Source organism: Falco peregrinus, chromosome 7 (assembly GCF_023634155.1).
Source record: "Falco peregrinus isolate bFalPer1 chromosome 7, bFalPer1.pri, whole genome shotgun sequence".
Taxonomy (NCBI): Eukaryota; Metazoa; Chordata; class Aves; order Falconiformes; family Falconidae; genus Falco; species Falco peregrinus.
The window spans coordinates 26846515-26872370 of NC_073727.1; the positions used below are offsets into that span (position 1 = coordinate 26846515).

The following is a 25856-nucleotide window of genomic DNA, read 5'->3' on the forward strand; positions in this document are numbered from 1 at the left end:
CCAAACTCCTTAAACCGTAAGTAGCTGCCAAAGACATGAACAGATGTGCAGCTGGGAGCCTGGAAGCGGGATCACAGGTCACAGAGCTTGTCATTTAACACTCCTGACCGCAGCTTTCCCTGGCCTCTCACTTTGCTGGCTGTGTGAAGGTCAAGAGTTGATACCTCTATGCAAGTGGGAAGCATATCATGAGGTGTGCAAGCGCGGTGTTTTCTCTTCCTTTGGGGGGCGGGGGGGCATAAAAGAAAAGAAGAAAAAAAAAAAAGAGACAACCGGGGAGAAACGGTTTTACCACCAGGCTCACCCGCCGGCAAAGTGCTGAGGGTGGGCCCAGGGGAGGCGCAGCGCCGTCCCGCCCGCAGACCCGCTCCCAGAGGACCGCCGCTGTCCCGCGGGGCAGCCCGCAGCCGGCCCCCCTCGAAAGGCGGGTGGGCGATGGAGAGGGGCCGGCGGGCCTCTGAGGGGAGCAGGGGGTGCGCGGAGAGCGGCGTCCCGCGCCTCGGCCGGTTTTTCTTCACTTGGCAGCTGCCAGCGGAGCGCCGGGGAGGGAGTTTCAGGCTCTTCCCTCAGTTCGCGGCGACCCAGAAGGGGCAGCTGCAGCAGGGCACCGCGCGAGCGGCGGCCGTTAACTGCTGGCTTCCAGCCTCACGTGTCCCCCCGCTTCCCCTCCCCGAGCGGCGGGGGCGGCGAGGGGCCGCAGCGTGGCGGCGGCGGCGGGCGCTCGTGCCGCGACCCCGGCCCGCCCCCCGCGCTGAAGAGGCAGAGCGGAGCTGGGAGGGGGGAGCGGGGAGCGTGGCTCGGCCGCCCTGCCCCTGCCCCTGCCCCCCCCCGCCTCCCTTCCGTCAGCCAATCGGCGCGGAGGAAAGCCCTCGTGCCGCTGACGCCCCCACGGGAGCCCCCCTTTTAAAATAAAGCGGCGGCGGCAGGTCCCTCCTCAGCGCGCGGCGCGGCGGGAAGAGGGTGGCGTGTGTGTGGCGGGCGGCGGGGCGGCCTCGCCGGCGTGCGCGTGGAGCGGCGGGCGGGCGGGCGGAGGCGCCGCAGGATGCCCGCAGCTCCCGCGGCGAGGGGCTGAGGCGGGCGGGGGCCGAGAGGTGGCGAGGAGGAGGAAGGCGGGAGCGGCGCGCGGGGGAGGTCTCGTGCCCGCTACGCGGCGCGGCTGAGGATGGCGCCGGTGAGCGAGCAGCTGGCGCCGCAGGGCGCGGGGGACCCCGTCGCCGCCCCCCTACCCGGTCCGGTGGCGGTGACGGTGGTGGAGCCGCGGCGGGAGAACGGCGGCGAGCCGTGCCCCGGCAGCGGCGGCCTGGCTGAGCCGAGCGGCGAGAGCGGGGCCCAGCCCCGGGCGCTGACGGAGGCCCCCGGGAGCGCGGGCTGCGCCGGGAGCGCGGCGCCTGAGCCCCCCGAGGGCGGCTGGGGCTGGGTGGTGATGCTGGCCGCCATGTGGTGCAACGGCGCCGTCTTCGGCATCCAGAACTCGTGCGGGGTCCTCTTCGTCTCCATGCTCCAGCTCTTCGGCGGCAGCGAGGACAAGCAGCTGGCGTTCAAAACAGGTGAGGGGCGGCGAGGGAGGGGGTCGCGGCGGCTCGCTGCCCTTTCCGCCTCGGGCCTTCCCGGCCCCCAAGCTCGGGCACAGAAGGTGCCGCGGCCGGTAGCGCTCGCTGCCGGCGGTGCGGCCGCTCCGGCTGTCGGTGTCCGTGCCCCGCACGGCAGCCGGGGCCGGCCCGCGGCGTGCCTGGGGGGCGGCTGCTGCCCGCCCCGCCTCTGCCGGCCGGCGGCTGGACCCCTCGGGAGGGCCGTGGCGGAGCCGGGCCCGCCGCAGGGGCGCGGGGCTGGCCCGAGGGACTCGGAAATGCCGGTTTCACCGAGGCGAGGAGCGGCTCCTCTCCCCTCCCCGCAGCGTTTGCGCTCACGGCCGTGCCCGAGCGGCAGGGCTCGGGGCAGGCGGCACCGGGGAGAAGCTGCCGGGAGAGGAGCAGGTGTGCTCTGGCTCTCCGCAGCAGTGTTTTTAGGCATGTGTCATCGTGCGTTATGGGAAAAACGCGTGCTCTTGGTCCCAGAAAGTTTTATTCCCCTGCCCCCGTTAGCCTCATGATTATTCTAAATTACTAATCAGCATAGCAGGGGGTATAGTGGCCCTTAAAATACGTCAAGAATCGGCTTAACGGTTGCCAAAACCAGCATTTAGATGTGCAGGTTTACCGGTGTAAGCAATATCCCAAAACTCATCAGTGAAGTTAATGATGTTTACTGAACTCTAAAGGCATAACAGTACTATCAATCAAATCTCCACTCTGCTATTGCTCATCTAAATCATTCTAGACACCTAATTATCAATTCAAAGGTGAATATAGATTATGTTTTATGTAAGTTCTCTTTGGGAAGTGTCTCGTGCTTTGACTTTGTAAGATGAGGAAATGCAGTTTTTGGCTCTCACAATAATAGATTAATAGTCATATTAATTTATTACCGTAAATAATAATAAATTTGGCTTATTTAAAAGGTAGCTTACATATCCGAATAGTCAAATGAAATATTAGAAAAGCAAACACTGTATTCTGTGTTTTTGCTCATTACTAAAAAAACCCCCAGGTGTTGCAGCTGTGTAGCCCTGCAGAGGTGTAAGCCTTCTAGGAAACTTTCTCAGTACAGAGTGGTGTTACACACCTCTACAATCAGAGTTTCAAAATTTATGTCTTCCTTAGTATCAGTTTAAGTGGGCCTAAAGTTGAGATGTAGGGGACCGAGGAGGCTGATTTCCCACCCCCCTCTAGTTTAAGTAATGCAGAAGACACCCATTTTGCTTTTTTAAATCCAAGTGGATTTAAGTTGGGTGAAATAGCATGAGATAGCTGCCTTGACTAAATGACTTTCATTTTCGCAGTCCTCCTTCATGTGCACGCAAGTGCTCTCTGTAAATAGCAGAACAGCAAATAAAAAGTTGCCCTTTTTTTAATACCTGAAAGTACCCTGGAGAGTCTGGGCATCATAAGAACTAGGCAGCAGCTGTCAAACAGAACTTTTTTCCTTCATGTTGAACTTCATTGCTTAGAAACTGCCTGCTATTTTTTTATCCTGTTGAAGAAAGGACCCAGAGTGAAGTGAACTAAACAAATTCTGATACAATATTTAACTTGCCATAAAGGGGATCTGTGATCAGAAATGGCAAATTGCACTTTGTGTAGCTCTTACTGAACACCGATGGATTAGCTGGTATGCTGTAGAAAGTAAAAGAATGACTAATGGGATGAAGTCAGTATGATTTTAGTGTTAGAGAAAACCCTAGCCTGAGCATTCCATGGTATTGGTTATAGTACTTTCTAGTTAGTCCCTTGTGTCTGGACTGATTGCAACTCAAAACTGGCAGCGGAAACTAAGTTTGAGTCACGTTTAATGAATTTGAAAACTGGGAATGGTAATGAAAGTTTTCTTGTTGTGTGGTTTTGCTTTGGAATACAAAGTTTAATATTCTAATCCTTCTGAAAAAAAACCCATTTCTTTAAAATCTAAAATGCTAATTTTTGAGAGATACAATATTCCAGATAATCTCTCCTGGGACCCCAGGTATCTGGAATCTTGTAGTTGATCCAGGGTACCACAGAATTCAACTTTAACTGCAAGATTACTTGGCTGTTGCCAGAGGTGTTAAGTGTTGCCAGAGGTTTTTGTGTGCCTGCTCTTTTGGAACCAGCCAGTAGCTGTATCTTGCCTGGTCTTTTCCTCAAAAAGAGGAATTAAGTGGACTATAGTACATGCTATTTTTGTTATGTCTTAATAACATTTTGTAGTATCTTAATAATGGATGCCTACCTCTATGTAAGGCAAAATGAGTAGGAATTAAGTAATCATAGTATGTACTATTTTTGTTGCTTTTAGTAGATGTACGTATGTTTATCAGTATGAAAGGCAAAATGGGAGGAGGATGTAGTCAAGAAGTGACTCTGCCTTGCAGATAAGGAGTGGGAGGAACCAAAAGTACAGACAAGGCAGCCAGGCTGTCTTCAGAATGCAGCATCAGCACTGGATAAATAAGATACAGAACTATAATTAACATTGTTTCAGGATTTACGAGAGTTAACTTGTGTTGTGGGTTATAGAGGGTTCACAAATGTCTTCAAGGGACATCTAATTATAATTCATACTTTTTATGAAATTGAATACAACTATTTACAATATTTTGGTATTCATATTAGTAAAAAGCTTGTTTACTTGCTTACGTAGTGCACTATATAAGCAATTCCACTCTTCCCTTGTGTAGCCAGTTTTTTGTTCAAAAGCTAGTCGATGCACAACTAGAGAAGGGAAGCCTCCAATGTAAGTATAAAATTTCTGGAGGGCGTGTGCCTGAAGTCTCAGGAAACTACTCCACTCATTGTTTATAGCTTGTTGTGTTTGAGGAACAAGTTTGGTGGAAAACCACAGTGGCAATGAAATATGGGAGGGTCTTCATCCTTGGAAACAGGGCAGACCTAGTTAAGCCTATAGCATTCAAACACAATTGTAGCCTCATCCTCCTTGGAGGGAAAGGATTGGGCCCTGAGGCCAGTCCAGGTTCTGGCAGGAAGAGCACTTGACTTGTTTCCCTGTTGGTGTTGGCACAGAGGATGTGGAGCACTGAGCCAGCCACTGTGTTATCTTGGTTAGAGATCTGGGGTGTGATCCCCAGCTAGTCCTGTATTGTGCTTTCTTGTTAAATGCTTCTACTATATAGGTTTGTGTGTGTGTGTATATACACATATCTGTTTTGAAAAGGCGAGTAAATGCTGAGATGCTAGTGGTAACAGAGATAAAAATACTGGGTTATATTTTTAAAAAGGTAGCTAAAATACTAGTTTTACTAGTTTAATTACTCCTTGCTCTATGATATATAAAGCTAGTTCTGTAACTCCACTGGATTATTCTCTCTCATGTTTGTTCATCATCACTTGTACAAATAGTTTTGCACAGGGAGTATGTACTGTCATTACTGTTCTGCATCCTCATCTTTATTTTGTGTTGGCAAGTGTTATTAGAGGGCAATGCATCAGCTGGCCTGAGCTGGTTATCCATGTGCTTGTATACTACATTGGTTTGACTTCGAGGTGCAGCCTTTGGTAATATATCTGGATATCAGAACAATTGGTAGTTCACTGAGCTGGGTTAACACCATCGGTACCATCAGGACTCTTGGAGCTGGATTGCTGTGGGCCTGATAGGACAGGGAGGAGAATTCTCTCTTTGCTGCCATATCCAAGTTATGGCCTGGATACTGTGAAGATAATGTTATATGGCTACAAAGATCTACAAGTGTTCAGAACAAGTAAACTGCTACCATGTATGGTAACTTAATTTTGCCAAGCAGGGCTGGCTTTTTAATTTAACGGGGCAACTTGAAGTTTTTCCTTTATTCTTTCCTTAAATCTTTTGCTGTCTTTCTGAGCTTTGCTTCAGAGATAAAAACGCCATCAGCAGTTTTTGTTATCATGCAAGACCTTGTTCTGTAACTGTCCTTCAGAACCACACTTTCATCTCTAATTCTATGGGATGTGGTTTCCAGTAAATTGGGAAGCTTGGCAAGCTGAAACTATGTCATATGTCTTATGAGAGGGCAGGTAATTTCTATGTTCCAATTTTGATTTATCTCTTAAAAAAAAAAAGAGAGAGAAGTCATCAGAGCACACAGCTAGTTTGTGTGAGGTACAGGAAAGCACGCAAGTATGTAACAGTTTGGTCAGTAAGGATTACATTGTGATGAAGGATGTAGTTAAAAAAAAAAACTTGGACTGATGGGTGTTGGTGTTGCTGTAGTCTGCTTTCCTTCCCATGTTGATGTGGCCATTGAAACCGGTGCAGGGAACCAGCAATGGGAGCAGAAGTCACGATTCATTTTATTCAGCTGCTGCAGCTAGCTTTGTGTTTATAAATATGTATGTAAATGAATACTCTGGAGTAGTTGAAATTCTGACTGGGTTAAACTGGAAAGTTGAAGGCAGTTTCTTCGGTATGCTCTCTGTCTCTAGGACAGAATAGTTAATACAACTACTGTTTATGCATACACACATGCACATGTATCTTTATGCCTCTAGCTCTGGAGCATTTCTCCTGTACTTGTACTCTTGATAACAAGTTTGCAGGCTGATTAGCTTTGTGCCTGGTAGTTAGGTTGTCTCTCTGTTTTTCCTCTTGTTGCAATTCACATCAGTTAGATCTTTGTGTTCCAACTGCACGTTAACTTACAAGTTTGCTTAGTTAGGGAGAATGATCTTCCTAATGTGTCTGAAAGCTGGTTATACCAGCTTATTTCTGTGGGCTTATTTAGGGGCAGTACTTTAATTTCACAGGGATGAACATCCCTATAAAATTGTAAAATGCTTGGCTATAGCCACCACTCTGCACTAAATGCACATGCCTCACGTTATGAGCTTTTGTGTGCTGCCTTTCAGGCAAAACTGTATCCTCCAAAATCTGCTACCACCAAACCTACCTGAATGCTAAGTTTTTATTGTACTTTATTCATGAGGTGAAAAGTTGGATGAAAGCAAAATGCTATTAAATGTCCTGAAGAATAATTTGTTGTTAGTGTAACCTTGTCAGTAAAGGTGCTCTCTTCAAGCTGTTACATTGTTACAATACTAAAAAGCTAAATGCATTTTAGTGCCTGCCTGTAGCTAATCTAGTTAGGTGCATCACAGTAAGTAATGAAAGAGTTCATAAGCACAAGGTTAAAATAGTTTAAAACATCTTTAAAAAATGATGTGGGAGTGTTAAAATGAAACTTTTTTTGGCTTATTCCTTATTCGTAAGAGAAATGCCTTGTTTGATGGTTGTTAAGATCATGTTAAAACTGTTTTCCAGTCCCATCCTTAAATGGCTATTTTTAAAGGGTGTATATAGACTTTTTTGAGTGCTCTCATTTCTGTTCCAAGTAAGCAGTAGTATCATGTGGTTAGACTGTTCTGCAGATGGATGAAGACTCAAACTTTGTTGGGTTGCCAAGTGGCAGAATAAACTCTTTTGTCCTTAATTTTCAAGGTACTTTATCTAGATGGCTTGCTGGTCTGTCATCTGCCATTTTGCTTTCAAAGTGGTTTGGGACTGGGATGTGTGTGCATATATGTAAACATTCCTTGGATAAATCTTTCAAGTCTTGACAGTTTTGTTCCATGTGAGACATTTTTCATACTCTCAGTTAATATTATTTCTTTGTCATTGTCTCTGATGCTTCTGTAACCTTCTGTAATATGGAGAAGGGTACTGTGTGGGTCATTCTTCCAAATGAGGCTTTGCCATTTTATGGCATGACATTATGCACTATGATGACATTGTGCTATCTAGCTTGTATTATTAATGTAACGTAATATTTTTCTTGCTGCTTTTTGTTAGTACCTGCATTCAGTGGAGTTTAGCAGACTTTGAGGTTTTCCAGTGTGTATTGCTCCTTACTTTTCAACTTTTTGTTTAGTTGTTCCCTGTAGTCTGTTCAATGTAGTATTACTTATCCATTTTGGCTACCGTTCTTTGAGGTTCCTCAAATCTCTTCCTGATTTTTGAGTTGGCCTAAAAAACTGCTGTCTAAAGAGGAAGTTAGGAAATTGTATATGTTTATTAACAGATCCTATTTTTAGACTTAGCAAGATGTACCAGTGCTTAGTGCTGTCTGCCTAACCATAAAGATGATTTCATCTTGTAACTTAGTCTGCTTTGCCTCCAGATGCTTGAGGTTTTCTGATAAGTCTCTTCTCATGATTTGATTTCTTTAGCCTCTAGAGAGGAGTAGTGTTAGATGGCAACTTGAAGTTTAAATGTTACTGGTCTCCCTTTTATTCAGTTACTAGATTTGCATGAAGAAACGTTGTAGATTGTTCTCAAACTATTATAGCATAATTGATTTATTTAGTCTTTTAGCCAGTTTGAGTTAACCATTTCGTTATTATCTGTAATTACTGAATTAAGGTTGTACCCTCTCTGCTTGGAGCAACATCTACTAGAGCAGGCTGCTGAGGACCTTGACCATCTCCAAGGATGGTGACTCCACAGCCTCTGTGGTCACATGTGTGAATGCTCAACTACCCTCACAGTAAAAAAGATTTTTCTTACTTTTAAATGGAATTTCCTGTATTTCAATTTGTGCCCATAGCCTCTTGTCAGAATACCACTGAGAAGAGTTTAGCTCATTTTTTTTTTTCTTCTTAACTTCCTCTTCTCAGGTATGTGTGCGCACTTATAAGATCCCCTCCCTGCCTTTTCTTCTTGAGCCTAACCAACCCTACCTTTGCCTCTTATCATATGTCAGATGCTCCAGTTCCTTGATTGTCCTTGCAGCCCTTTGCTGAATTTGCAGTAATGAGCAGACTACCTGCTTCTCTTTCAGCATAGCTGGGGGTTCAGACTCTTGAAGCTTCAGGGTCTTGAAGAAGATAGTCAGTCTCTTTCTTGCCATCTGATGCTGTGCAGCGTGCTGACCTCCTCCTGCATTTCTTTTGCTTGGCATACTCCTCCACTGCACACCACCTGCAGGCAAGTAGTCTGGTGTCCATTGCCTCAGCGAGGGGCCCCAGAACTGCTCAGATGCATCCTTCCTCAGAAGCACAGTCTGGGTTGGGACCTGTGGTGTCACAGGGACAGTTGCTTCAGTGGTTGCTGGGGACTGTGCCCTATGGCACCACCACTGCTGAGCCAAGTGTTTACTGTTCTGAGAAGAGCTGCTGGCCTTTTTTGGTATGCCCTGCTGTTGGCTAGCTGCTGTGTCTCACTGCCTCAGCTGTGCTGCTGGAACTGTGCTCTAGGCTAGCCCCTTTCATAGTGTGAGGGGTCAACAGATATATGAAATATAGTACCTAATGTTTTCTAAATTTTTATGTAGTTATTTACTATTTGAAGAACCACATGCAGATAATCTTAACTGAGGAACTGAGTGGCTGTTTAAGTTTAGCTGTAGGATTTTTATATGCTTGGAAATTCTCATGTCTATTTCAGTTCCTCATTTCTAGATTTACAGATTAGTTTATTAACACTTACAAAACATTTTGGAATAAGTATTTGATCAGTCACATGAAAGCATCTTTAGTTTGCTAAGTATTAGGACAATTTTGTAATTGGAGCTCTTGTTATTTTCTAGGCTTTTAAACAAAATGTGTGTAAATTTCTTCATTTTAGTTTTTCAGAAATACTTATGTAAGTCTTAGTCTGGGTTTTTAAGACAATTTTTTCTAAAGCTTTATGTAATGCAACATCATCATAAGGAAGAGAAAGTTTTTTTTTTGGTCTGAGTTATGAGTAAGAACTTTTAATAGAATCCTATGCCTCAAAGATCATGCTTTGAAATGAGAGGAATATTAATGGAATTGTAATTTACACTTCTGTGTGGTGCTAAGGAAAGTAAGAATGTTCAATGAAGGTTGATCTCTAATGCTTAGCAAGTAATTGCCCAATTAGAAATGGCTTCTGCTCTATGAACTGTGAGGAAGGAGACGTACTGATTGCTTTCATCCAAGCTAACATAGCACTGATAACTGCTTTATTTGAGAATAGTCACTGTGGCAGAAGGAATAATATAGGTTCTTTTGTGTATCTTCTGCAAACTTTTAAATCGTTTGTTTTGTGAATACAGATAGTTAATGTAGCCTTAGACTACTGTAGCTTAACCTTCAGCAAGTAAGTATGGAAAGGATAATTCTATGAGCAAACATTCCCTTGTGATCTTACGTTATCTGTTTTACTTCCAGAAATCTAATTTATTACAATAATAGCAGCTCTGTCTTCTATCTTGCTGTTAATTTTCATGGGAACTGGATAGGAATGACTTCAATAGCTAAGTTAGAGTAGCAGCCCTTTAGCAAGGATGGGACCAATTTAAAAATCATCAACGTTAGTTCCCACATGCAGGAAGGGATTGCTGGGGAGTTGAGCCCAGCCTCTTGCTGTTACCAGCATCATGTCTGCAATCCCATGGAACATGGTCTCCCTTATATGGTGGGGTTGTACTTGAACAGCAAGTTGTAAAACAACTTTCTTGTTGCCTTTTTGCTGTAATAAGCAAAGCAGTGAATTCTTTGGCTAGCTGTCTTCTGCGGTGTGCTTGGTTCAGTAGAGCTGTACTTTACATATATATAAATAATGTGCAAAGTACTACAGGATATTATTTTTATTTTGTGTTTTTTAAGAACATATATATGAGGAATAATAAGTAATTTAAAACATGTTAACTATTAATTCCCTTGGTCTCTAACTATTGTCCTCTTGATAATGACTTGTAAAACGGGCAGTGAGGATTGTCTTCTGGCTCATGGTCTGGGTTTTAGCTATTTTTTCAAGTTTCTTCAATAATAAGGTTCCAAATAGAAAATGTGTTTAAGTACCCCAAAAATCTTTCTAGTTCATTGTAAAGAAATACGTTGATACCACAGTTGACAGATTTAAAAAATGTTTTATAATCTTAACTCTGTTTTATCAGTGCTGTAACTCTAAGCAAGGATAAAAGGCACTGGTGGAACGTCTGAAATAAACTGTGGTCTTTAAGCTTTCTGTTTCTGCAGTCTAGAAGGAATGAACCGTCCTTTCTTTTGGAACAAAATACAGCTGTGATAGTTGAAAATTCATTATATGATGACCAGGAAGAGTGCTCTTTGGGGAGGTATGGGTGGGCTGCAAAAGAGCAGCTTTTCTACCTTGTACACACTTCTTGACTAAGACACCAAAAAGGATTCCTCTAATTAGAGGAGTCCTCGTTTGAGCTCTGTTACTGTATTGCATTGAATGCTTAAGAGCCAAAGAACTTGAGAAGTAAAAAGTGATCTTCAGTGAATGTTGAGATGGGCTGTATCTTTGGAGGCTTTTGTCTGTACTGTCTCTGGTATTGGCACTCCAGAACCCCCTGTTGTCCTTGGACTGACTATTGTGACTGTCTTGTTTATTTTCTATACCCAGGCATGTACTATCCAGATGTCTGTTGAGCAGCTGCTTCGTTTGCTCTAGACTAGAGGCTGGACAGCAGCTAAGCAGTATTCGGAATGAACAATCGAACAACAGGGACACTGGTGTAAAACAGAAACCAATGTGGTTTGCCCAAGGAGGCCCGTATCTCCTATCAAGAGGGCTGGAAGTACTGAGTGCTTTTGGGTCACACAGCGAGGGCTTACTTGGACAGTAACCTGACCCTGTGTTATAATTGAACATGCTGAAGAACATGCCAGGGTTGGAATAATCTTAATGGGGGTTACATAGGTGATACTGAAAGCCTACTTATAGTTAGTTTGCTCTATGTTTAGCACATACTGTGGTACTTTCAAAGTGGTTTGAACTGGTTGGTGACATCAGCTGCTATATAATGCTGCTTATTTTTAAGAGGAAAGAAGGTGTGGTAATGGCGCTTTAACTAAAGATGCTATTAACCTCAAAGCAAGTGAGACTGAAATTGAGAATCTGAACTATAGTGTGTATTTGGATATGTCAGTGCTATGTGTCATGGCTTAGAGTAACAACCTTTTCAGAAAGTTGACATAGTGTTACTAGATAATATTTTTTTCAAATCTTGTGTACAATTTATATAATGGCTTTTGAGTTCTCCTTCAACAGATTTGTAAAAATACTGACTGTGGCCCCTTGAGTTCATTGGTTTAAGTTGACATGTGTGACAAAACTGAAGGTATGTACTTTAAAGGAGCCTTTATGGTATTGGTACATAAAAGTGAATTTGAATTTGCCCTTTGTTCTTTTACACCTTGAAGTAATTTCCTACCTTTTGAAATATTTATGTAGCTTAGGCTCTTCAAAACCTTACATTGCATTCCAAACTTGAAAGAAGTTAGAACTCTTAGCTTATAATTTCTGACACTGCTGGGTACAGGCAGTGATCTAGAAAATTAAATCAACACTAGGAAGTTTTCTGGAAGCTTAAATAAAATGTGCAAGCTTGGGTTGTATTTTCTAATCCTATCAGAGTAACCCCATTTTTCACAAATTGAAGCATGGAGCATTAACGGCTTTTTACACCTCTATACATATCAAAGTATTTTGTTCATAGTGCAGCAGTTTAATGAACATTTAGTTTCATGCAGTGAAATCACTGACCCTTGAAGCGAGGTCTGTGTGGGGGTGATGGGGACAGAATTGGGTAGCTTACTGGGAAAGCTGGAGTGGAACTGCACAAAATCATTATGGACAACGTTAGTCTTTGTATGCACAGTCAGCAATTTAATCAGCATGACCCAGCACTGGTGTTCTGGATTTTTACTGCTTTTTCTAATGTTAGGCAAAGAAATTAGTGTTTGCCTGCAATTCATGCTATAGTATTAATCTTCTGTACATGTGGTATACACTTAATATTAATCATAGAATCTTTTAGACTGGAAAAGTAGTATGTTATATGATTACAGGTTCAGTCTGGTGGTGCATTTTGCCCCTCCCCTGGGCTGCTTTATGGCCTTAGAAATCTGTTAGGCCTTGGTGTTTGTGTAAGGGGTTGGGTGGTTAAGCACCCCTTGACAATACCCGCAACTCCTGCGTGGCTAAGGTGGGGAACGGCACTGTCTGTACCAGGAACTCTGGTTGCCTGGCCAAGGAAGGTAATGAGAGCTGCTCAGAGCTTGCAGATTCCCAAGCTGGCAATACTAGAGGACTGCTGCTGAAAGCTGATGATGGAGCCTGGGCTGATATTGCTGCTGTTCAAGGCTCAACCCTTTGCCTGTTGGGAAATGCAAAGACACTAGACATGAGTATTTCACTGAACTCAAGGGGAACTTTTAATACATATACCTTTGTATGTTTGTGCATGTATCTCTGTACATATCTTGTGCTTTTGTGCATGTGTGAAATTGATTTTAGGTATATTATAATAAGTATAGTCTTAAATACTACCATTTTGAATCTGTGGTAAAACACTTTTGTAATTTAAGTGATCTTGTTGATTCCCTTTGTAAATTTTAAAACAGTCGTAAATTAAGTGTTGCTGAAATCTTATGATCAACCTTAAACTGTGAATAAACCTTAGACATCCTTTGGATATAAACTGTTGTCCAAGTCTGAGACTAAGATTGGACCCAGCCACACCTAAACTCTACCAAGAGTTTAGAAGGCAAGGAGGTCCACTCTAAACCTCAAGACTCAATGGGAGGATCTTCTTCACCTGTTGTGTCCTTGGTCTTTATGTAAATCATTCTAGCTCAGTTCTAACTGTTTTCCTTTGTATGTTTCATGCATGTAGTGAGTGACTGAACCCTTATCATTGAACTTTGAAGTCCCATTTCCACAAATTCATGTTAAAACTACCTAGCTCATACCATTGATGGTGATCTTTATGCAACTTAACCCAAACCACTGATTCGTGACTGTCTGTATATCAAGGTCTGTGACAAAACAACTGTATACTGTATTTTTTTTTTAGCTGAATGTGTATTTCAGCAATTGGTCAAAACAATGTAACTGAATTTATGAAGGATAATTGTACTGGGAAAATACAGGTGCGGACAGGCAGATACCCTACAAACTACGCTGCTGCTGGTTTTTTGGGATACTGTCATGGTTGCTCTGAGCAACTGAGATTTCATTTCTGTTTTATGAGGTATTCCACCTATCAGTCTATGTGCATATTTTCCTGATCAAAGTAGGTAGGTGTGGTGCTAGAAACAGTAAATTCAAAAGCCAGGTGAAAAATCATATAATGTCTTTAAGACTGTGTACAGCTGGACCTATGTGGTTGTTCTGTAGTTTCAAACAAAAAGGATGTAGATTCTTAATGTGAGAGCATTCCTGTAGGTTTCAAATTAGGGATCAGCGTGAAAAGGATACAAACTTAATTTCAAGATGAAAATTTGCTGCACCTTTTATACTGCCCTCTGAAAGAGAAATGCGAAGATGTATCAAACAGCTTTTTGTGCAAGTAATGTGAATTCTGTGGAAACTTGAATGCTAGGTCTTTAACTGTTCAGTAATTCCTCTTCAACATATTTATTTTTCTGGAAGAGAACAATTTCTGTAACTGAGATACTGCAACTTGGCCATAATGGCTTAAAACCTGGTCACTGCTTTTGTGTGTTAAACTAATCTGAAATAGAGGAGGCTCAGTGGACTCTATAACAGATAACTGAATGTTGCTCATATTTGGCCTTAGAAACAGCTAGTAACAGTAATGTGGACAAGGTCACTACTTTGTCAATCTGACTAGTGTGATTGCACCCAATTAGTAGACTTACTGGATCTTCTCAGGAATTAAGTAAATTGTACTTTAAGACATTAAATGCTAGATTGTATCCACACAGTTTTTAGCACTGTTTCCTGTGTTATAAACCACTGATGATTCTGATAAAAAAAACTTTATTAATATACTTAGGAAATACTGTCAGGGTCGATTCTTGTTTGGCACCTGAAGATGGCTTTTGCTCTGCATCTTGCTTAATAGATAAATAACATGTTGTGAATTTTATACATACATGACCTATATGACATGAAAGCCCATAAACCCTTCAACTAGAGGAGGGTTGCCCTCTAGCAACCACTGTGTCTTGTATGTGCCTTATCTGTTTGCTAACAAGTGATAGACCCTTGCTGCTTACTCCTTATTGCTAGCAAAAGCAGTGTCTGCTCTGTAAAGCAGGGCTCTCCATCAGTTTGTAAGCTTTACCTTTTCTTTAACTTTCCCGATTTGGTAAATAATCTAAGGGCCATAAACTAACTGTTTTTCTCTGACTGCCCATGCCATTAGCACCAGATACCCCCTGTCTTTGTGCAAAACCTGGAGTTTGGGAGTGTGATCGCTTAATTTTAAGGTAATCTTGCCAATAAGTGTGAAACTGCATAATTAATGAAATTCTTCATTTTCTTGAACAAGTGGCCAACCTTTTAGTGAAGTGTTGACTGTAGCTTTGTGTAACACAAAGACATTGATTGAGAAATTGGGATTGAGGGATTGTAATCGGGGGAGTGCATGAATGTTTAGTGGGAATCTCAGAGGTGGTTAGAGAACGGCTTGGCAGTGTTTACACAGAGATAGTTGAAATGAGGGGAGTTTGGGACTAGTGCAAACACAGAGGAAGGAAGGAGTATCCACTGGTAGTTACAATCAATGAAGAAGAGATCAAAGGTAAAATCAATCTGCTTATTGGTGGCAGGGTAGGATGTCTTGTTAAGCCACCCTCTAGTGCAAATGCTGCATCCACACAGATTTGTGTGCTTCATTACATAAGGTCTTCCCACTTTACTTGCACTGCTTCTGATCATAGCTATGTTCTGGTGTCGGCATTGTCATTTGTTTTAGCAGTTACTTTTTGGTCTTTAGCTACTCTCTCCATCTTTTTATGAAGTCGTTTCATGATTGTAAAGCCTCTTTTCTACATGCAGTTGGTTTAGATTAGGCATGGGTTCTTCGAAACTCTGTAAGGAGTTTCGGTTTAGTAGGACAAGGATAGAACAAATGTTTTGTGGTAGAAAACAGTACCGTAGAAAACATACCAAAAAGCTAGTCTGTTCATATGCTTGTCTCCAGTTTAAGGTTTGAAGTATTACAGCTGCATTTTTGCCCTCAGAAGTTATTTCTGGCATGTGCTAAAATCATAAATAGGTAAACTAAATATAGTTGTTCCCCTCCTTGCCTTTTTTCCTGTTTTTTATCTGGGTCACTACAGGACTGTTGAAGCAAATGTGATGGTTGGAGGGTTTTGTTGTTTCTGAAAAGCATGATATGTACTGAGGTGCAGTGCAGCCTTACTAAATGGCACTGGTGCCATCATTCAGTGATGATTGGCATCACAGTGGACCAGTAATGTGCATTTTGCTTTTATTGGTGTTTTTTCTTTTGCCTGGCTCTGCTTGTCTGTTTTGCTGCACTGGAATGTTGGGTGATGTAGGCATTTTCAGCCAGTGATGTTACATCAGGAGAGAACTGTTAAGGTATGGGATTCAACTTGCAGATGATAGTAGGTGGAGATCCAGTCAGTACATTCAGTGGAATCTGGAAAGTTACTCACCTGGTCAGATGCAGGCTTCAGCTTTAGGGTGGGCACTCTGCAGTTTACCCTAGCGGTGCTGACTAGATCTACACTGACTCTAGTGTGAGCTTTGACTCCTCAGTCACACACATGTCTGCACTTGAGTGCTTTAACATAGCAACTGAATCCAGCTCCAGATGTCCTGTACTGACCCTGAGCATTTTGGGTTTTTTGGCAAGCACAACAAAAAATAGTCACACACTTCTGAGTAAATGCTACATCTGTACTGTCTTCTCTTTGACTAAGTATCTACACTCTGACATGCACACCAGTGCCTGCTAGTTAGAGATGGCATTTACAAACCCAGTTAGTTGTATCTTCTTTGCAACTAAAGGGTTTTATTGTCAAAACTATTGCTTTGAAGTTTTATGAGAGCCCAATAAGATCGGTACAGAAAACAATGCCCCACAGAACTGTTTGATGCTCTGATGTTACATGTAGTTACAAGATCAGCAAATATAGCTAAATTAGTCTTCCATGTGATGTTGTATGAGCTTCACCCTCGAATTGCTCTAGAATTTAGTTCACATACATATGGAAAACAGGCTCATGCTGAGTTTCTGTGGCCAACAGTTTTCTATGATTCAACAAAGAAACAAGGCTCAACAGCACTCTGACAGTACTATTAAGCAGGTATTCTTTATTGGCAGTGCTGGGGTCACACTGAGGATTTCCCACCGTAAGTGCTTGCACAACCTGGCAAACTTTCAGAGACTATATACCATAAAGTTATACATGAGATTTCTTGAACTCATTAACATATGTGGACCAGACATTTGCATATGCAGTGCTGGTGGTTGCTGGATGGTTGTCAGGGTCTTCTATTGCTGCCATTTTGTTGTAACTTTCTTACCTTTATGGTCCTGCACCGCTGTGTAAGGTGAGATTATCCGTACACCTCCTTATCTCACAATCATCCAGAGCCTCTTTTGGGAGCCTCTTGTTCAGCTAAAGTATGACAGTTTCCTTGTTCCTGGGGCCTCCTTATCTCAAAACCATCCCACAGCCCTGGAGCCTCCTTTGTTCAGGTACATATCTATGGTGCTTACATCTTCCTTGTTCTTGGGCCTTCCACTGTTCCTCAGAAGTTAAGGTAAATCCATCTTGTAGTTGGAATGCTCAAGTTCGGTCATATAGCTCCCAACAGGTTAGACTATAATTGTAGGTGTTGCGTTATTTTCAGCTATTTCCAAATATGAGGCAGTTACAGACAGCTTTTCCAGGCATGATTGTGGCCAGCAGTTTGTTGATGTGCAAAGTTAAGCTACACAGAAGAAAATCAATGTGAATACATCAAGAAAGTTGAAGTAGTTTACCAGCCAACATTTTGGTAGACTTCTGAAGTGTGTTCTCAGAGGCAAGATATAGCTGCTCAGTGTGACTTCCCCACTCCCCGTAGTAACCTTTCTGTTTCTAGTTCTGATCTTGGCAGGATTAGAGCCCCTGGCATAGAGGCCTGACAGTGCCAGTCAGTTATGTCCTGTCTTTGGGGGAAGGAGTTCATGCTGAGCCCCAGATTTGGTAGGAGCTGGAAACTGAAAATTGCTTTCTCTCTGAAGCAGTGTGTTTCTCCCCTGAAAGCTGTCATGGCAGGGTGTAGTGCTTTGCCAAAGTATCTGGGAGATGCCAGTTGGTACCTGCCAGTCAATTTTTTTTTTTTATTTTAGTGTTGGCTGGGCTATTTGAGACTTTTGGTCATGTGTTAATTATATATCATGAGGATGGCCAAATATGTGTGAATGAAGTTTGGAGTTTTTTAGGAGGAAACTCTCTAATGAGTGAATGAGCTGACTAGAATTTAGCTGGATATAAGCAAATAAAAGTGGAACGCTCTGGTAATGCTTTATTATTCTAAGGAAAACATGTCAGAAAACATTGTAGTAAGTAGAACTTGGAAGTACTTAGCTATAACATAAAATTCGTAGATACTTTTGGTTTATGCTGTTATTACAGGTTAGAACAACAATTGAAAAACTGAATCTGAAAGCCTAGATGTGATCTATGCTGATCTCTTGATATAAAAAGTTCTGATTATGATCACATTGGTACTCACTTTTACATATGCTGAATATTTAATAAATAAATGATTAAAAATAGCTTCAGCATTCTACATTTTTTGTTCTGTTCTGCTTTCAGTTTCTCTGAAGATAGATCAGGTGCTATGAAAACAGATTGTGGGAATAGCACGTTGTCTGGTTTTTGCTTAAACAGGTGTAGGGAACCAGTGGCACTCTGGAGGCTCTGCATGCAAATGAGGGGCTGCTTTTTTCTTTTCTTAACTTATGGTCCACTTATTGCCCACTTATGGTCTGTATGTGGGCAGCATCTGGAAAGGTTAGTGCTGTTCTATTGGAAAATGGCTTGAAGAGTATTTTAGGTTATTTCTGCTTTCTCAAATTGTTTGCTTTTGCCCTGAATTAAGAATGATATCTAGACAATTGTCTTAAGATTTCGCTTTGTTGATGATCTTTAGTAACAAGATGTAAGGTTTCTGACTTCCTGTACATATCAGCTCTCAGTGCTTTACAGATGCAAGATGCCAATGTCACAGCACTGTTTTCTGCAGTTTTTGTAGCTGAGTTGTTAGCAATAATATGCTTTTCCGAGCTCTAAAACCAAATAAGAAATGCAGGAAAATGCAGTTACTCTTCTGTTATTTTACTAGTTCTACTATTATTCTTACTACATCCACTGTTACATTCCTCATATTAAATGAGGTAAAATCTTCTCCATGTTTGATTAAGAGAAGGGAAATATAAAAGTAACACTTAATCCAATTAATGTGTTTTCCTGCTCTGATTCATTGTGATGACTTTGAGCATCTGGTAGTAACTGAGCATGAGATGCTTAAAGTCACAGAAACCCAGTTCCCATTATTTCTGCTCATTGAAGGGAATAAACGAATTACCAGAAACTAATCTTTGGATAATTGCTTGCTGAGCATGAGATCTTGGCTCTTGAAGAAATTAGTTTTGTAAGTTTATAGACCTGTCAGAACTGGTGAACTGTTCAAAAAGGTTAACCATAAATGAACAGAAGCTGAGCTTTCAGTTTTTTAACTATTGCAGTTGAACCTGGAGGCGTACATACTATGTGGAGACAGATTTTTATCTTTCCCCTTATGAGTTATACTAAAACTTTTCAACTGAAATTTATGTCAGTGTTTCTGGCAGTACAGAGTTAAAATGTATACAGGAATATGATACAGTAGGTGTTGCTTTTTTTGAATGAGAAAACCATTTGGGGTTTGAAGTAACTCTTACTCATTTTGGTCTTCTAATTCAGACATAGAGGAGGGTGTGTGTGCTTTTTAGATCTAGACAGTCTACCCTGTGACATTATGTAATGCATGTAACTTTCCTGATTCTTTTATTTGACATAACTCAGGTTGGCTTTCAAAATCCTTTTTTATTTTTGATATCTGGGCGGACTTGTGATTTTTCTTCAGAGTGTTGGTATTTGAAAGTCATGCTTCTCGTCACTGGTGGTCACAGCTCCTTTTGCCTTTGGAGAGCAGCCTGAAAGAGGATGTTAAGAGTCATTCATAGCTCCTACTCAGTAGCTTTAGGCCATCCTTACTGCTTTGACCTCGCGGGAGTCTTTTATTTTGTCTAGCAGAAGGCTTCCTCCCTCACATGTGTATCTGGAAACATTCAGGCCCCCCAAAAACTAGATAAGTAAGCCTCAAATCCACCTAAAAATTTAGTCTTATCAGAATACAATGCCTGTTTATTTTCAACATCTTGTATTTGCAGGGTAACTGAGAAGTAATTTAAGTGGCTCCTGGATCTTTCTGACCTGATGAGTACTTTCTGTGGATCATTGCTGTGGGCAGTTTACGCATTTTTTTTTAGGCTATAAAAATCTGTATTTGTCTCTGTCAAATTCCTGTTCTGCAGCTGGTCTTTACAAATAACAGGATATATTCCTTCTGATTCTTTTACACTGTATATTAATTACATCTTTGATCAAAATTCCACGAGGATTTTGGTAAAGGGATAAAAATGTTGGTTAAATTAAATATTCCTATTAGAAGTAGTTCTATGCAGTATGTTTCTGCCTGTCAACAAGAACTGGACCTCTGTAGACTTCTGTCTACTTTCTGTAGACAGTCTTTTCATTGTGGAATCTCTGCTTGAAACTTCCTCAAGTTAAAGATGTAGGTTTTATTTTATTTCCTTCCATTTATTTTAACTACTGTCAAAATATCAGTGTATATAGCAGACTCGCCATGTAAGGACAATATTAAAATTCTTTAAGGACAAAGTGATCTCAGTAAGTCATGCTTGACTTGTATTTAGAGTTGTCACTGAATTTCATGTTAGCACTGCTGTAAGTTTGTCTTTGGAGTGCCATTTTAAATAATAGGGGGGAAAAAACATATTGACTCTTCAGACTTCATCTGGTTAAATCTGCGCATGAAGTCAAATGCTTCCATACTCCTAAGGATTAAAGTGATTTCCTCCACAATCTTAAATACATTCTGATGGCAGATATACCATTGGTGTTGGAGGTAGGTCTAGCTCTGCTTTTGAAATCAGTTTTCCTTAGATCTAGCCATGGTCAGACCTTCAGTTGAGTGGATTGGTTTTACAGCTCTTCTTAGCACACTAAGAAAGAGGGGTTGTATGTATGCATGTTTTCCTCTCCAGAGATGGGTTATAGCAAGCAATTTTACTCCCCCTGCCCTTAGAGGAAAGGGTGCTACAGCTCTGCATAACTCTCAAAGGCTTTTGAGAGCACTTGCAGGGAGGAGGAGGAGAGTGGGCATGGAGGCTTTGGAGCACTCCTCAACAGTCAGTGTTCAGACATCCACGGACTGGTAACAGTAGAAGTGTACAAGGTATGTAGTGTCACAGATACCTGCTGCAAATACAGTTACTCTTAACGCACAGAGAACAGCATTTCCTTTTGCACTTGGGAACTTCTATTTCTGAATGCACACACATACATGGTTTTAGGAAAGCATAAAAGCAGAATCAAACTCTGCCTGCTGTTTTCAGGTTTGTTTCTGCAGTGACACAGCTGCAGTGTTTTGTTCATAAAACCTGTACACAGTGGAAACATATTCATTAAGGGAAAGAGGTCAATATTATTAAATGTATTTGTCATTACAGATCTGAATTTTTAATTGATTAGAGTAGTAAAACATTTATTCAAAACTTACTTGAATAGGCTAATAAAAATGCAGAGCTATGTAATTTCAAATTTATAGGTCTCCTGTACCATGCACATGCAGTTGTTGTACAAACCAGAAAATGGCTTATTCTAGGCATTTTTCAGTAGTTAGGGTTGTTGTTGCCCTGTGCACAGTTTATCAGAAGCAGAGCAAATGGAACCGTGTTACTTTTTTCCTAGTGTTGTCCTTGAGTTTGTAGGTACTTTAATTGGTGTTTTGCTTTCCTGGACTAATGCTAATAGAGACTTACTCGATTTGATATTTTCTAATGTCTTTTAATTGCTAATCTGGAGTTAATTGGAATTGTTTTGTCCCTTTCTTGAAGACTTTTAAAGTTGGATCTAAACCCAGATGGTTGAACTTCTGAATTGTACAAAGAAGTTAGTGTATGCAAAAGAATCTATACATCTATATAGTATTTGGCATGTTTTAATTTAATAAAACAAAATACTTGTGTGATAGACTAGGTAATTTGTTCAGAACCATAGTATAAATGTAGATATAAGTCCTGAAATGCAGACACTGGTGTAAACCAGCTACTTAAATTGTTAGATTGCACAAAGGTTTCCAGATGAGACTGCAAACAGTCTTGGTGTTAAACCTGATCATAAAGCTTTTTGAATAATTAAATTCAACTTTTGTCTTTTTAAAGTAGCATCTTCAGTGGTATGAGAACTCTTCCGAAGAGAATTGGGAGCTGCTGACAGAAATATGTAAATCAACTTCATAATTTTTTTGGCAGACATTTGATGATTAAAATTGATGTTTTAGTTATGAGCTTGGGCCACTTGGGAACAAGCATCTGGGGTAAACTGAGGAATGTTTCATTTATAAAAAAAAAGTTATTGTTGTTCCAGTTGTATCTTCTTGTTTGTATTTGGTAGCTGTGGAGAAGAGAATGTCATTGCATAAAAACATTCCAAAACCTTCAATTTATAATGCTGTGCTTGCATGGACCCTCCTATTAATTGCAAGAAAGATCTATGACCTTTGCTTTCAAGTGTCCTGGCAGTAGATTTTAGAGGGAATAGTCCTGATTGCAAAACTCTTCTAGCTGTACTGTCTGTATTCATAGAATAATTAAGACTGGACAGGATCTCTGGAGACCATCTTGTTCAATTCAACCCCCTGTTCAGTCAGATCGGATACTCTGGGAACACATTCCAATGTTTGACCACCCTCACTCTGAGAAATTCCATGTTCCATCTTCTGTCTCTTGTGCTATAGCTGTGTACCTTTGAGCAGCGTGGTTCTGTTTTCTCTGTCTTTTAGGTAGTTGCAGACAGCAATAAAATCTGCACTGCTGTTACCTCCCAAGTCTTTTCTCAAGGCTGAACAAATCTTAATTCTCCTAGTCTTTCCTGCTATATTAGGTGCCCCAGCCCTCAATCATGGTGGCCTTCTCCTGCACTCACTCCAATGTGTCAGTATCTGTCTCTTGTTCTGGGGAGCAGAAAACTCGGTGCAACTCCAGATACAGCCTTATGAAAGTGGAATGCCCATGTCCCTCAGCCTGCTGGCAATGGTCCTGCTAATGCAACTTTGAATGCAGTCAGGTTTTGTTGAAGGGCACACTGCTGACACAGATTCAACTTGTGTCTGTGAGGTCCCCCCTTGGCCCTTCCTGTGAAGCTGCTTTCTAAGCCGTAGACCTGCAGCCTGTACTGCCTCCTGTTGTTTTTCGCCCCAGGTGGGAGACTTTACATCTGCCTCTGAATTCGTTCTGGTACCTGTTGGTCCATTTCTCAGCATGAGAGATTGAAGTCCCTGCACATGGAAGGAAGCCTTGTCCTTCAGCATATCAGGCACTCCCTCCAATGTGGCATTACCAAGATTTGGTGCATGTGAAGTCTTCCTTTTCGTCCATATTAGCTCTTGTAAAACAAGTTGTACGGCCTTAATGCTTGATAAAAAGGACTGTAGTACCACATATTGTGTGAATGTGGATCATGTATAAGCAAATGGAATTAGATGAAAATAATATGTCACACTTAAAATTGATCAAAACCGGTGTTCTGCATCCAGTACTAGTAACTGGTGCTTAAAAAGTAGTCCTTCCTGCTATGCTCCCTTTGGCCAGTCGGTTTTTGGACTTGGAGAGAGAGAAGCTCACTGTATATCAACTGTTTTTTTTTTTTAAGTGGACTGTGGACTTCAGAACACTCAGTTGTGGAGGATGCACAGTTGAATTCATTTTCTTAACATAATTCACATTTCCTTGTGCTCGAAATGTGCTTTCTGATAGCTTTGGGAGTCCCATTCCATTTTTGTTTTATGAGAAATAGAGGAAAAAAACCCTCACCCTCTTTATATCATCCATATATACTCTAAAAAATAAAAAACCAAAAACACCCTAGCTGCACACCCCTTCCCCCCCCCTCAAAAAACCCCAACCAAATAAAACCCCCACCCTTCAGCTGCAGTCACCTGAGTTCTGTTTTAAGATGAGTTTTGTCCCTTCAGCCCTTCTCCCTTTTCCAGGTGATTTGTTAATATTACCAGACAGCAAGGGGACTTGACATGGATTCTTTCTGGGTGTTGCTGTAACTGTTCTCTGTATACTAATTTGAGCTGTTGTTGTTTCTTTTAGTCAGTGCATTCATACCTCTGAGGGCTTTTCCTCTCAATCAATTTAAACTTTGTTTTTCTAAGAATCTTTTGTGATGGATGAACCCTTTGTTAAAAGCTGTTAGAAGTTCTAAGCAATTAACTTTGGACTTAATTTGAATGGCATGTTACTTTAGCATATCCAGATAATTCTCAATGAGTGATTGTATCTAAACACTTTATAAAAAATATTTTTATTCAAAAGATGTTTAATTGCATGGTTCATGATTGCTTGATGAATGATAAGAATTTAAAGCTGTTCTTAGATGTGCAAAACTTCATGACATTCAGCCACTCTGAAAAGACCTTGCATAAGGGGAGGTAACCTCATTATGATGAAGAAATTCTTCAGTTTTGTTTTAGTGCTTTCTAGAATAAAATTTAGATCAGGGAGAAGAGACTTCTACTTAAAAGGAAAATAAACTTTGTAAAGGAGTTAAGATAACTTCCACTTTTTTGTAAGCTTTACTCCAATTTTGTAATGAAATGCAAAAAACATACTTAAAATATAATTTATCTAATCGTATACTAAAATGTCTTGTTCTTCTAGAAGATTAATTCTTAAAACAATTCCTGTTTCTATTTCCGCCATGTGGAAATGCTGGGTTTTTTTTTCTCAAATAAGGATAAAAAATGTTTTTCCTATCCCTATCTTTTGGGTTTTTTAATAATAGTTTTGTTGTATCTGGCTATATTAAAGCTATGAAAAGGGTAAGTGTTCTTCATGAAGCTCCTACCAGCCTGCACCAAGGGGATATTTAATGCTGGTTGTCAGGAAAACTGTTATTTATGGTTACCGGTATTGAAGCATCTGGCATCATCTGTTTGCCTTGGCAGGACTATGAGAATTTATTTTTTGACTGGGGGTGAGGGGCAAGGGAGAAAGACACTCTCATGTCTTCTTCCTTGTCGGCTTTTTAAGAGTAGGAATGACTCTGACAGTAGCCATTTTGAATATGAGAAACTTGAGTGAATTTCTCCTCTGTTGTCTAAGGGGCTGTAAGGAGGATAAATATTTTAAAATAACATTGCTGTTTTGAGTCTTTATTTTCAAGCCTCTGTAATTTCTTATGAGGTTTGTAACACTCTTAAAAGTAAACTTGTTGTAGAACTACCAGAATCTTTTGTTTTCATTATTGGATATGTTAGTAAGCTGTTGTTTGTGTGTGTGGGGTTTGCTGCTTTTTTTCCCCCCAAACTGAGTCACTTCAGAGCTCCTGAAAGTAAAAGTATTGCCTCAAGCTAAGCATGGTGTTGGCAGGAGCTGTGCAAACTTCTGTGTAGTTTTTGCCAAAGAACCTCCTTCTTGACCTGAAATATCCCTGCTGTTTCCAGCTGTGAGTTTCATAGTGAACAAACACTATGAATTTTGACAAGCTGATCATTATTCATGCAGAATAATTTACTAGCTCAAATTCCTGTCCTAATTAGTTTCCCTTTGTTTTTTACTTTATTTTTGTTTTCATTTGTTTTCTGAAATGTAACTATTTGCCAATTGCATTGGGCTGAGTAGGTAATCTGAAGGATGCAAGCGATGTGATGTTGTATTTAACTTAAATGGAAGGTACCACCTGTAAGTACTGTCTAAGACTGTATTGAAATGCAACTCCATTGTATTAGTGTATGGAACTGTCTGAACTGGTCTTTTAAGTTGCGAGGTTCATAAGCCATGAATACCCAGGGAGACTATTCATTAGATAGGAACTTTAAAAAAAAATAATTTGGGGTGGTTTGGCATTTTAATTGCTGTATCAGTTTTTTTTCATGATAAACTAGTGTTATATGCTATTTAGGAAAGCAGATTTTTCTCCTGCAGCCACATCTTCCCCCCAGTCACATAGTGGGAGATGTTGCCAGACATAAAATAATATGTACTGAGGTTGGTATGTGTGACTCCTTAATGGTGTATTACACGTGAATGGATGTTACTGTTTTCTTTGTTGAAATAGCATATTTTTCCCCCTCTTATCTGTCCCATTCATCTCCCTCCATTTGTGTGATGAATAATGATGTAGCAAAGCTCATTGTGAGCCCTTAAAATGATGGGGAGGTGATTTTTAATTAAACGAAAACCTCACAAAAAAAAACCACCTCCCTGCCCTGACACTTTCACACAG

The 25856-nt window shown here is 41.1% G+C and overlaps 1 protein-coding gene across 3 annotated transcripts in view; it reads left to right on the forward strand.

The window, feature by feature from the left end:
* The first annotated feature begins 952 nt into the window (after positions 1-952).
* Positions 953-25856, forward strand: part of SLC16A10 (solute carrier family 16 member 10) — a 71591-nt gene continuing 46687 nt past the window's right edge. For all 3 annotated transcript variants that reach the window (XR_008748040.1, XR_008748041.1, XM_055809918.1), the window contains exon 1: positions 953-1547. Coding sequence is in view for 1 of the 3 variants with exons in the window: in XM_055809918.1 (XP_055665893.1) it covers positions 1163-1547 (385 nt within the window). In the remaining 2 variants the exon portion in view is untranslated. The remainder of the gene's footprint in view (positions 1548-25856) is intronic.